The sequence below is a fragment of the Vipera ursinii genome, assembly GCF_947247035.1.
Source record: "Vipera ursinii genome assembly, chromosome: 1".
Lineage (NCBI taxonomy): Eukaryota > Metazoa > Chordata > Lepidosauria > Squamata > Viperidae > Vipera > Vipera ursinii.
Window position 1 is genome coordinate 316,108,593 of NC_139512.1, and position 13,589 is coordinate 316,122,181.

General features: G+C 38.1%; 1 protein-coding gene across 1 annotated transcript in view; it reads right to left on the bottom strand.

Annotated features, from left to right (window-relative positions):
- SRBD1 (S1 RNA binding domain 1) overlaps positions 1–13,589 on the bottom strand; it is a 167,088-nt gene that overhangs the window by 126,490 nt on the left and 27,009 nt on the right. The window contains exons 10-14 of the mRNA XM_083361548.1: positions 6,605–6,708; positions 4,935–5,042; positions 3,300–3,457; positions 1,143–1,233; positions 87–194 (exon numbers count right to left, since the gene is read on the bottom strand). Coding sequence (XP_083217674.1) covers positions 87–194; positions 1,143–1,233; positions 3,300–3,457; positions 4,935–5,042; positions 6,605–6,708 — 569 coding nt within the window. The remainder of the gene's footprint in view (positions 1–86; positions 195–1,142; positions 1,234–3,299; positions 3,458–4,934; positions 5,043–6,604; positions 6,709–13,589) is intronic.

Sequence of the window (13,589 nt, forward strand, 5' to 3'; positions counted from 1 at the left end):
ATTATCATCCCAAAACATTTCTACAAAAATGATTTCTACTGGACTCCAATGAAAATAATGAAATACTGTTTTATATATTTTCTTACCAGTATGTGACATCCAAAGGTGCAAAGTATTTCTTCATAATTAAGTCAGCAAAGTAAGCTTCAGTTTCCCTACAAGCTGTTCCATTGCCAATCACAATAGTGGCACAGCTTTTTGGGACAGAGAGGGAGGGAAGGAGGAAGGAGAGAGAGAGAGAGAGAGAGAGAGAGAGAGAGAGAGAGAGAGAGAGAGAGAGAGAGAGAGAGAGAGAGAGAGAGAGAAATAGCATTAATATTAAAGTCATCTAAGGCCATCATCCTCATTCTTCCATTTTTGTTTCCTTTCCCACAGAACCTCTTCCAATGTAACATGGAAAAGGAAATCTGCTTGCCTTAAAAAAATCCAAAAGGAGTTTTATATACCTTTTCCTTTTCTTATCAGAGTTCTGACAGGAGTAATACACAAGTGAGGAAGGTATGAGGCGTATGAACATGCAATGGGAATGAAACCAAAATGACATTCTTGACATTTCACATTAAAGATAAGGCAGCTAGTAGCTGGCCACAGACCTAATACATGTTGCAGATGAACCCCTGCAACTAGAAGCTGCTTTGTTAATATGGGAAGGGACGGGGAATTCACATAAGAGAAAGAAGGTGGAATATGAGACCTGCTACTCACTTAACCACAGATTTGCCAAATGCATTCTACCTGGCTAGCCCCCAAATTAATGGAGCAATTTGAAAACCTTTCTACTTTGATGTAGGGAGGAAGTGCAGTACCTCCTTTTCAAAGGACCAAACTCGCTATTCTAGTTCAGATGAAATATAAACAGTCCATTTGCCTTCATCTATAATCCCGTCTCTCTTTCATTTGCAGCATTCCTGAACTATATACAGAAGGTTCTAACTAAATTTTACCATTTTGTTCCCTCTGGGAAATTAGCAGAGCCTGACAAGGAACGGTAGCCCTGTTACCTCATTAACACATTTATATTCTTCCAAATACTTCCTATAAAGATTCTAAAATATCAAAACCAAACTAATTTGTCTTCTATGCTGCAGATCAACAGTAACACACACTGTATAAGGAAAAAAACAACATGAAGAAGAACATACTTGTGATACCACAGAAGTTTCCGTATCTTCTCAGCTTCATGGATTCCTCTACCAGAATGCAAATAGACAATATCTGTATGGAGTATCTGACCTAAGGTGAGAATGAAAGAAATGTAAATTTATTTTCCTAGGATCAAGTAACAACTATGAGCATGGTGGGAACAAACTTCAAGAAGCCTTGGGCATCTTTGTTCCCCAGTTCCCACCTCTCACTTTATTATTCAATCAATCAAGAGCAATCAAAGAATTTATATCACCTTCCTCAATCAATGTCATACAGATGAATTTAATGGGAGTTGGTATTTTATCATCATGGTGCCATGTTTTTGTTCAACTGTTGTTTTGTCTGATATTTTTACCCAGGTGTTACCAAGAGTAGCCAACCGGTCCAGTTGTATTTATTCATTTATATTAGATTTATATCCTGCCTTTACTGTGTCCAACTCAAGGTAATATACATAATAAGGGTCTTTTGTCTCTTATTTTCCCCTCAATAACAGCCCTGTAAAGTGAGTTAGGGAGAGAGAGAAAAAAAACTGTTCCAAAGTCACCCATCTGGAACATGTGTTTAGCTACAATTCTATTGAAAATATGAATGAAACATTCAACATGTACTCATTCCTTTGTAGTGGAAAGTAATGTGCATGACTGTGGATTATGGACAAAAATTTCTCCCATTATTTTATGGATACATATACTTGTTTAGCTCAGCAGAACCTGAGGAAAAGCAATGAATGCTTATCAACAGGGTGATATTCTTAACAGAAATGTGGGCACTTAGATTTAGGACTGCAGCTGATGCCTCTTCAACTAATAAAATCTTTTAAATTGTTTTAATTATTTGATTGTATACAATGTCAGCAATATTAGAAAAGGGAGGAGTTAAATAAGGAAGACATTCTTCTCATGCTTTATCATCCACATCAAGTGGGGTATCAAATTATTTTCCATGTGTCTTCAGTTCTCTGAGAAAAGCAACAGGAACATTTTTTTAACCTTTCATTTTCAAGAAATGCTATGCTGCCTTATATGCAAGATGTTGTTTAATAGTTTTTCATTTGAAAATCATGCCATTGCTCAAGGGTTTCAATTTAGTTAAATATTATTATTTAGATGTGTCCTGAATTTGTGATATGAGGTGATAAGAAAGGCCAAACGTATTTGATTTTTTTGTTTGTTTGTGGCACTATGCTTTTAAAAATTCCTGTTACTAATACTGTGGTGAATCACATTTTTTAAAATTATTCAAGTTTTTAAAATATAAATTATTGTTTTATTTAATTTATACAGCTGCCTTATTCACTAAAGCAATTCTGGGCAACTAACATGAAATGCTAAGAGCAATAACAGAAAGAAAAACAAACATGCATTCTAACTATCAAATTCATCATATTATCTCCTAAGATGGGCACATCTAATATCCAGGCTGAAATGCCAAGGGGAAAAACAAGGCTTTTAGTACTTTCTTTAAGGCTAGCAGGGTCAACACCAATCAAAACTCCTATCATATACCACAGATTGTTGTAATATGCTTAACAACTTTGATATTTCTCATTTGGAAAAGCAAACATGAAGAAATATCATTGGAATCAGTTGTTGTATAAATCACACTCATATACATTTCTCAAATATATTGCATGTGCTTCTGTTCTGTTCCAGGAAGGCAGCCCAGCTGGTAAAAATGCTAGGAGCAAGTATTAATTATGATTATTCATTGGCTTCTGCTACAGAATGAATTAAGAAGGGGCACAGGCCTTTCTCCAGTAACAATGAGGGATGTCTGACTCAAGCTGCCAATTGCTGGTAAACTCATGAGCAAAGATTTTGTATGGGCAATTTCATTATCCAAAAGAGAGGGGGAGGGAGAGGGAGAGGGAGAGAGAGAGGGAGGGAGGGAGGAAGAGGAGGAGGAGGAGAGAGAGAGATCTTTAAATGTTCTCAAACTGTTTTTATCTCAAGACGTTCATAGTAGCCACATTTACTTAAAACTGGATAGATTTAGTGTACTGTATTTATTTTTCCATATCAAAGATATAAGTTTCTATGTTTGAATGGAAGATGCTAGGTTCAACTAAATCTGGAGGACATCAGTTGAAGAAAGATGTTTTATGCCCATGTGAAAAGTAGGATTTCTCTCAGATGGCACTGTAGACTTACTGGTTGGTGAAATAATTGCTAGTTTGCAGCCGTGTGTGTACCCAGGGTCAACTCCCATCAATGTTCGCCCTCTCACAGGGCTTGTTAGAAGCAACTGACGAAGATTTCTTCCAAACATCATTGCCGATTCCTGTTCAGCATCTAAAGTCAGTTTTGACCTGATAAGGGAGAAAAAAAGTTGAGTTTTTCATAAATATGCAAAATTGTATTTTTTGATTCTCATTGAAAAGTTCCTTCTCTGACTTCTTCTCTTAGTTTATTTCATAAAAAAATACACCTGGACATATTCATACGAAAGACATTTGATTGTTGAATTTGACTCAAATGAAGCTTTATTTTAATTCTCACCTATTAGGGAGCAGGACCCTTTCAAAAACACCTGTGCCCATAAATGTATTTTGAAATTACATGTTTGAACCTGAAATCACAATTTATTCTTACAATATCAAAAATTGCAATTTCAGCTAGTAAAAGAAGCCATTAGATTGTCACTGACAAAACAGATGGCTTCCGACTCTGTAGTCATTACATAGCAAAGTTGAGCCCAATATTATGCCAATTAGATTGTTAATCTAAGAGTGAAAAATGACAGACACAAAGATATTTGTAGCAGGAGCAATTAGTCTCCCCACTTCTCTTAAAAGAAGTATGACAAATGGGATTAGATCGACATGATGGAGAGCACTACTGAAACAGCGATTGTGAAATGGATATAATGAAAACAATTTTAGCAGCTCAGGAGTCTGCATCAAGACTATTAGAACAATCTTACTCAATGATAGCAGAGGACAAAAAATACACAATATGGCATGATCATTAAAAAACACAAGCAAATTGCAGATTGGATGCACAAACTGTCAACTTTTCCCATTTCCCATTTTTCTTTTTATCCTTTGCACTACCAAGAAAAAATATCTTTAACTTGCCAATGCTTGCACATTCTTAGTATCTGATATGAAACTGTTCCTGGAAAAACAACATGGGTCAAAAATCCTTCTGCTATCTCAGTCCTAGATAAACCTCCTTGGAAATAAATCCTATGGGTTTTAGTGAACATTAAACACTGCGTGTCCGGATAAACTTGGGTAAAATATAACATATATCAACTGACTATTGGTAAGAATACATTATTATAGCAAAATCTAGATTAAATGGCTGATCAACAGACATGGAATTTTGGTATGGTATCTCTTAACATCTATTTCTCCTAAGTCTCAAAGTCAAAGAGACAATACCCCTTTGCATGATTGCAAACATGTAATACACAGGGTTTTCACTATCAGTGAGAATGCATATGCATTTCAGTCAAAACTATCCATCTTCAATTATTTTAAAATTAGAGAAACCCCTATGTGTTAAGCTTATCCAAAGCTCATAGCTATGATGGCTATCTAGAAATTCCCATGTCAAGAGGCAGTATGTCACTATCATTTTTGGAAGACAAGAATGGAAGACCTTCTTGGATGTCTTCTGTGGATTTGGAAGACAATATCTTATTTTCTGCTTCTATTTCATAAGTATTTAGTTTATCCTCTGTGAAAAACAGGATGCTAGATTTGCTAGGTTTGTAGTCTGACTATTAAGGACTACTATCTTTTTACTTATCCTTTTAATAATGAAGATATACTGTTTTACCTGAACTCTCTGCAGAGAAGGGGATAAATAAGACGTTTATATGAATCTTCTATTGAAGAGCGTAGTAGTTCCATTAATTCAGGACTAGCATAGCCCTTTGGTCTCCATCTGTAAATCAGAAAATTTTAAATTGTAGTCACTCTGGCAATGTTTTAAATCAAACCATGTCAAAAATAACAATAATAATATGTATATAGGTAAACCCACTAAATAAACTCAAGAAGTGCTTTTCTTCATAATATCCATGACAATGATCAATCATTAATTCCTATGGAACTGTCAATATTTTCTTAGATTACAAATCCAAAATCAATCCAGGTAATTCCTGCTGATATAATACAAGAGAAGTATGGGTAGCATTTGTGAGCTAGCAGTTGCCACTTCAAATCTCGACATACCTCTTGAGGATCTATTCTATCCCTATCCCTATCCTTATTTCTATCCCCATCCCCTTCATCATCCTTATTCCTATCCTATCCCATAATCAGCCCAAATACTACTGTTCTTCCTTATTTGAGATAGCACACTTTTAATGTTAAACATGAATGTGGCCAAGTGTTCTAGTGTAGAACAATTATTTTTCAAATGTAGTAAAATATTTTCTAATGAATGCTTAAGTTAGCTGAAATTAGTTTCAGCTAACTTAAGCATTCATTAGAAAATATTTTACTACATTTGAAAAATAATTGTTCTACACTTATTTCTCACTGGCCAAAAAATCTACCTTAAATAACAAAAAAAAACATACCTAAACAGTGAACTGGGAGTGGGGGAATAATTTGTCTGTTCATGATATATCACATACAAATGTCAGTGATTCAAAACTTCAGATATACAAATATTCACAGAAGATGTAAAAAACAATTTAAAAACAAGCAACATATGATTCAAAATCCCTATGTAGTTAGTGGAATGTCTTCCATTAAGACAAATCTATGAGTTTACAGCCTAAACTGTATACTACAGCATTTACAAAATTAAACCTCATAATTTGAAATTCTGAAATAATGTTTTCAGAACATCCATGTATCATCCAATATGTCTAATTCTTGGCACTTTAGTATTTGGTACTAGAATCAAGTAGATAAGAAAACTTATGCAGAAAATGTGTATCTTGCCCCAATAATCATATGATATTTTAGGTGTTTGGCAACGAAGTCAGCTTTACAGCCATTTGTAGTGTCCCACAGTCACATAATTACAATTTGTGATGGGTTTTTTGCCAGTTTCCAGTGTTTACTTTTGGCTTCTAGCAAAAAAAATAACAAAAAATAACCCATTGGGGAAATTGGATTTGCTTAACAGCTGATGTATTTAGCTTAACAATTGTTACATTTGCTTAATGACTGCAGCATTTAATGACTGCCCCCAAAATGTCCAAAAAAAATTGGGTCTGATCACATGATGCCTTGATTTACAACCACAAGAAGTTACAACTGTAATTTCAGGCTAGTATGTTGAAGATTACCTGTACGCGGCCTAGAATTAATGATGGACAACTGGGAAGCTACAATCTCTGCCATGCAGATAGCCAGAATACAATTGCCTATCCTCATCTTGAAAAACCCAAATTCAGATGATTTTTTTAAAAATGCATGCATTCAGTATGCTTCATTAATGAGAACAACCACAAAACATTGACATAGGCATATTTATACCCCTATACAAACCTTTCATTTACACACCACCTAGAAAATTCGTTCTTTACTCCATCAGGAATGCTGATCTTTACTTTCAAGATTTTCAGATTCTCTCCTCGGTTAATAGCCAGAATCTAAATCCCAAATATAAATAGCAAGAATTTATGATATGTAGAGATAGATATACACTGATAGATTGATAGCCAAAAGATTAAAAATGTCAGCCAATCAATATTTCTGAACTCCAAATCCTATAAATCTGCATTACGAGATAAACTAAAGAAATGTGATGATATGCTCAGCTATCGTTTCTTCCACAACAAAATTGCAAAATAAAACTTTGACAATTGAAGATACCTACGGGAGCACCTACTGCCGGCGTCAACCTCCCTCCGTCCTGTACGTTCCCACAGAGAGGGCCTCCTCAGGGTACCACCGGTCAGAGAATGTCGGCTGGTGACCCCCAGGGGGAGAGCATTCTCGGTGGGTGCACCAATCCTTTGGAACCGCTTACCAGCTGAACTCCGGATGGCCCCCGACCTTCGCTCCTTCCGGCGTGATCTAAAAACTTATCTATTCGAACAAGCTGGCCTGGCCTGATGGGTTTGGGTTTTAACATTATTTTAACTAACCTACTACATTGGGCACAATCATTTAACTTTAAATCTTGCATCCTGTATTCATATTTTTGCTGCCCTGTACACCGCCCTGAGTCCTTCGGGAGAAGGGCGGTATATAAATCAAATAAATAAATAAATAAATAAATAAATAAATAAATAAATAAATAAATTATACAGCTAAATATGCATAATATACATAAATGGAAGAATCCAGTTGTTCCTGGAATAAAGTCTATGATGTTTAGATTGCAGGTTTTATATGGACATATATATATGGCATAGCTGCAGCTGTTAATCCTTGATCCAAGGAAACTAGACAATTATCCTCCAATCTCCAACCTCTCCATTTAGGGGATTGTACTATGGAAGAGGTGGCAATTATACCTCTGAAAAATATGAAACATTTAGACCTGTGGCAGTCTGGTTTCGGGCATAGTATGGAAACTGCATTGGTCACTCTCATGGATGACCTATAATGGGATTTGGTGGGAGAGAAGGAACATATTCTCCTAGAACTCTAAGCAACCTTTCAATCATAGTATCCTTCTGGGCTGCTTGTGAGGATCAGGGATTGGAGGCATCATTTTGAGACAGGTCGTTAGCAGTTGTTCAGGGGATAAGAGGCTACTCCAACAGGCATTCTATTATGGCGTGACTCAGGGGTTGAATCTTTCTTCTAACATCAGGAAGCTGTTGGAAGCTATTGGAAGCTGTGGATTTAGGTTAAAGTGTCAAGATGCTGTCTAACTTTACCCTGAACCTAATGAGAAGTCTTCATTCAGTGTCTGGAGATTGGCAGAATCTGAGTGGGCTAAAACAAACTCAAGCAAAAAAGAATACAGAAGTCTACTATTCCAGGATTGTACCAACTTTACTCTTCAATGGATTTCTGCTTTTCCAGAAAGAGCATACTCACAATCTTCCTAGATTCTTAGCTTCTGGTCAAAGAACAGGCAAAATTGCAACAATGGTGTAATGCTGAGCTATGGCTGGTGCACATGTTGCTCATCTGGACTAAGATACTGTGATAGTCAATTCTGTCCTTGACCACTGTCAGTTATATTGCTGTAATTTGCTGTCCTTGTTGATTTCAGTTGGTAAAATGAGGACCCAGATTGTTGGGGGCAATAAGCTGACTTTGTAATAATGCCGCTTGGGGGGGGGAAAGCCCTAATAAGCAGGCATATACATAGAATGAAGGCTATTGCTAAGCACATTGATTTGTGCTTAAATTGTAAGCTGCCCTGAGTCTTCGGAGAAGGGCGGGATATAAATGGGATTAAAATAAAAATAAATAAAAATTATTCTGCTGTAGATTTACATAGATCAATCATATTCCCAATAGCTGTGCAGTGTTTCTTTAAACATATTTTGGTTCTTTTCCAGATATTTAGCTGATAAAGAATTTATTCCTAATTTTCTTCTTAAAATTTGCATGTGATATCCTCTACAACACTGCATGTTCAAAGAAATTGCTAAAATGTAGTAGTTACCTTATTAATTCTCTCAAGACCCATTTTTCTCCATTTCCCCTCAGAACAATCGTAACTTGTTGGTTTCAGCTACGATAGTGTGACTGTCACAAAGTATACCACCAACTGGTTACTCTGAGAAAAAGCCTGCCTAAACCTTGTTCAGCAAGCTAACCACTATGCTGCATGTATTCCCTAACCAGTATCCTCCAGGTATGTCAGACTAAAACTAACATCATCCCAACGGCCATGCTGACTGGTGATAATGAGAACTGCTGTCCAAAACATTTAGAATGTGTAAAATTGTATAAGGTTGCTCCCTATGTTCACTTTCTGATTCACTTGATGGAAGATTTCCATTAAATAAAACAAACATGCATTTAAACTGCCAAGAGAGAGAAAGCAGATGATTGCTATGTACACTTGCTGTCTATGTGCGCCTAAATGTTAACAAAACCATGCATTTTTAATACATTAGACTTGCAAAAACCATTAAAAAGCTGTTAAAAGTTGACATACTCATGTCATTGCACACACTGATGGATGCTATAGGCCTCTGCCTGTCACAAGCAAGCATTCCCTGTCCATCATGAACATTAATTCAATCACTATCTAACTCAGACATGTCACATATGTTAAATACAATGGTCTAAAAAGTGACCTGGAGACATCACACCAATTTATATTCTTCAGCTTTTCTGGTGCTTGTTGACATACCAGGCTTGACATATCACTGAACAGTACAGCAAACAATAAAAATTGCATGTGAAATATTTTAACATCAGGTACCCAGACTGCCAAAACAAAGGGCAAGTAGGAGGAAGAGGAGGCACATCCACAAGCAAAGTGCTGCCAGGATTATTCCGTTGTGACAAGAGGGATGAAAACTAAAACACCTCTCTCAAGTGACATCTAAGTTACATTTTAAGACAAAACACACTTCATCAGGTGCAATTCATGGGCATCACCAGCCTCTGAAACCTCAGAGATATTAAGACTGTTGGAGAAAGCCTCTACTGAAGTAACATTAGCTATGTTTTATTAGATTTAAAAAAAACATCAAAAATAAATATGAATAAAGGTAAAGGTTCCCCAGCACATGCGTGCTAGTCGTTTCAGACTCTAGGGGCCGATGCTCATCTCCGTTTCAAAGCCAAAGAGCGAGCACTTGTCCGAGGACGTCTCCGTGGTCATGTGGCCGGCATGACTTCTGTATTTATTGTATGTTATTGTTGTTAGCCGCCCTGAGTCCTTCGGGAGATAGGGCGGCATATAAGTCCCAATAATAAATAAATAAATAAATGACTGGACGTCAAAGGTGCACGGAACGCTGTTACCTTCATACCGTAGTGGTCCCTATTTTTCTACTTGCATTTTTACATGCTTTCGAACTGCTAGGTTGGCAGAAGCTGGGACGAGTAACAGGCGCTCACTCTGCTATGCGACACTCGGGATTTGACCCGCCAAACTGCCAACCTTCTGATCGACAAGCTCAGCGTCCTAACCCATTGAGCCACCACGTCCCTTAAATATGAATAATATGCAACAATTAAATTTGGAATAGAGATTTGGAGTATCTTCTATTACCTTGGTTTCAGTTTTAAAGAAAAATAGATTTGTTTTATATGACTTAAAACCAGGTACTTCAGCAATGAAAATTTTTTATAGCCTTTTAAATCACTCAGCGAACATTTATAAAAGGTTCACCCTTATCATTTGTATGCTGGAGCTACAACAAAATTTAAAAGATCTTTCATACATGTGTCACAGGGGCTATCTGTAATTCAACTTATCAACCTCCAAGATAAAATGTGTTAATTCTTACATATTTTGTTTAGATGAACTAGAAAACAGGTGATAAAGGTGCTGGTTGGCTAAAGTTTTCAAGGCATCTTACAATTACGATTTATACACAGGTGAGTATATTTGCCTACATGGGAGGGAGGTGTCTAATGATCACGATGCTTCATAACGTCTTGAAAAAGTATGATAGAACAATGAAAATGGTACCACAGGGAAGTGTATAAATTTATCCTCATTTGAGACTAAAAATTATTACCTGTATTTTATTGTTCTTTTATTGCAAGGTACATTTGTCTTGGTCATATCTATGCATCATACAGTTACATCTGATGGCTTGTGAAAGTGTCATTGCCTAACATTTCCAAGGAACAGTTGCATGATATTTTCTCCTATCAGAAGCCAAGATGACTCAAAACTGTGTAAACAATGCAGATAATTTCTGTTACATTTGTGGCATGGTTACATTTGCATCTCAAAAGCACAGTATGACAGTAGTGATAAAAAAGGTAAAAAAAATAGGGGATCAGGACAACAGTTGGGCCCCTCATTAATGTTGCGTTACATGTGCAAATTATCTGCGTCTTTGGCTAAACAAGAAGAAAAAGTCCATGCCTTTCACAGTCCCAGTGGTGCGGAGGGAACCACCAATTATAGTAGCAAATGCTATTTTGCATGGTTCCCCCAATTGCAAAAGGGATCTCAAGAAAGAAGTGGACCATGGAATATCCAAACAGTCCATCTGCACTGCGTCCTGTACCACACAGTGAGGACTTGTCAATTCCAGATCCACCAGAATCCTATTCTCTAGACTCAGATGATGATAAAGATGATGAGCGGGATGCATCTGATCCAGGGCCGTTTAGCCCACTTTTGGCTCCTCCTGAACCCCATCTAATTTCACAGAGTGAACTAGACGACTTGGTCAGGGATTTGAAATTGCCTAAGAGTAAGGCAGAGCTACCAGGCTCCAGATTACAACAGTGGAACCTCTTACAGAGTGATGTCAGGATCTCCATTTTCCGTGATTGCCAAAAAAATCTGGTTCAGTATTTCTTAGTGGAACGTGATTTGGTTTATGAGCCACAGTGATTGCCAGTATGCTTCCAGGTGTGATTCAAAGTGATCTTATTATTTTTTTATCCACCTTTAAAAAAGGTTTTTAAATATATTTGGTGATCTCTGGGCAGTGAACATCCCTAATACCTCTGTCTCCTATGTTCCTAGAAAAGCCCTATATGACATATGACCAGATTATTTGAAAGACTGTCTATCTCCTATAGCCTTTGCCCAGCCAGGATACGTTGGCCAAGCTGCTATTCTCCAGGTTCCTTTCACTAAACAATATTATTTACCAAGACCCAGGAAGCATGCCTTCTCTGTTATGGTACCTTTCTTTGGGATGAGATCTCCTCTAAAATTCATGTAGCCCCCTCCCTATTGGTGTTCCATAAAACCTTGAAGAGAGGCAAGACCAAATAATATGATTCCATATGGTCATGCTTAGAAAAGAGTGAAACAATTGGAAACTCTGTATGGGATTCAGGACATAATTCAAAACACGGGCAGGAAGTGCAAAGAAAACATTTTGAACTCTTGTCAGTCCCAAGGGGAAATCTACAATGTTTCCATCTTCCTCAGCCATTATCCTAGAATAAAAGGTACAAGCTCACTTTTATCTCTGGAGAAAACATTTTCCCTTTTTGAAAAGGCCTAATGCAACTCTTTTCACTTGGCTAATGGCCACAAGTCTTCACAGGAAAATGTACCCCCTTTTAGACTACAGCCGCATTTTCCCCTTCCTTGTTTGCTGTCCATAGGCTAGATATGTTTCAAAATGGTCAAGTGACTCAGTAAGTCAACTTCCAAAAACCTTAGAAAGCACAAGTTGATCTCAGGAACAACCCATGCAGGGGTTGAGAAAAATCAGATAGCAGATTTGAAAAATCCAATGAGATTTACAATTTGGGCTTGGATTGGAGAACCTATATTCCTTCAGTCACAAATCTCAACAAAGAGGTGGAGAATGTAGGTATGATTACTATATATCTGATCCTACATCTTCTTGATAGTATGATACATGCCCATCCTGATACCACGTGAGAGACCATCTTCCTCGGGTCTCACAAGGAAACTGCAGTACAAGACCTCAGGAACAAAGCCTTTGTGCCTAGTAGCTACCTCATAAAAGGTCAGGGCAGGCAGGCATGGTCAGCAGCAAGAGCAGAAGATGGCAAAAAAAGTGAGCTAGGACAGCAGAGGCTGCAGAGTACAGGCGACCAAAAGGCCACAGATGGCGGGAAATAGGTGCGAGGGGAAGTTGAAGCACCAGTATAGTTGTTAAGAGCCTTGGTGGAGGGACTTCCGGTGGCGTCGCGGCGCCGAAGACAGCCTTCCCGGGCTGCCCGCGGCTCAGCTGTTTGTTTTTTCACCCGTAACAGCGCCGAACAGCTGTTCGGGCGAAATTGAAGCCCCCTCCTCGGGAGAAGAGGAGGGGGTGAGGCCCCAGGTAGGGGTAGAGCTCTCCGAGGCCGCCTGAGCTTGGAGCTTGGGCGGCTGAAGGATTGAACTCCCCCGTAGCCTGGGTTGCTCCCAGCTGGCCGGCGTGTCTGCTCTGAATTTTCTGGAGCAGAGCCAGGCGTCTGCGAACCATCCCTGCCTGAAGAAAGGACTATGATTTAAAGGAGCAGGCAGAGCGGTGCAAGAGATAAAGGTGAAGAGGCTTATTTTAATATACTCTCTAACTACTTGAACTTTTTAAACTCTAAGTGAAAGTGCGTCATATTTGAGGATTAAAAGATGGCGGCGAAACCTCCCCCTAAAACTCTTCGGAGTGGTGGATCCTCGCCAGTGCAACAATCATCTTTACAGGCGTTGCACCCTTCTGAAGCGCTGACAGCGAAGGAGTTTCGAGATGCTGTGGATAAACTTTTGGACTCAATTAATCAATCAATGGCTGATAAATTTGCGCAGATGGAGGAGAAATTGGAGAAACTGGAGGAGAGAATGGAAGAGAGGATGGAACAGAAGCTCAGCGTGATGAAGGTAGACATTTTGTCTTCAGTGCATAAAGTGGCGGAATGTGTGGAAGAATTAGATGAAAAGATGGATGATTTGGATCAA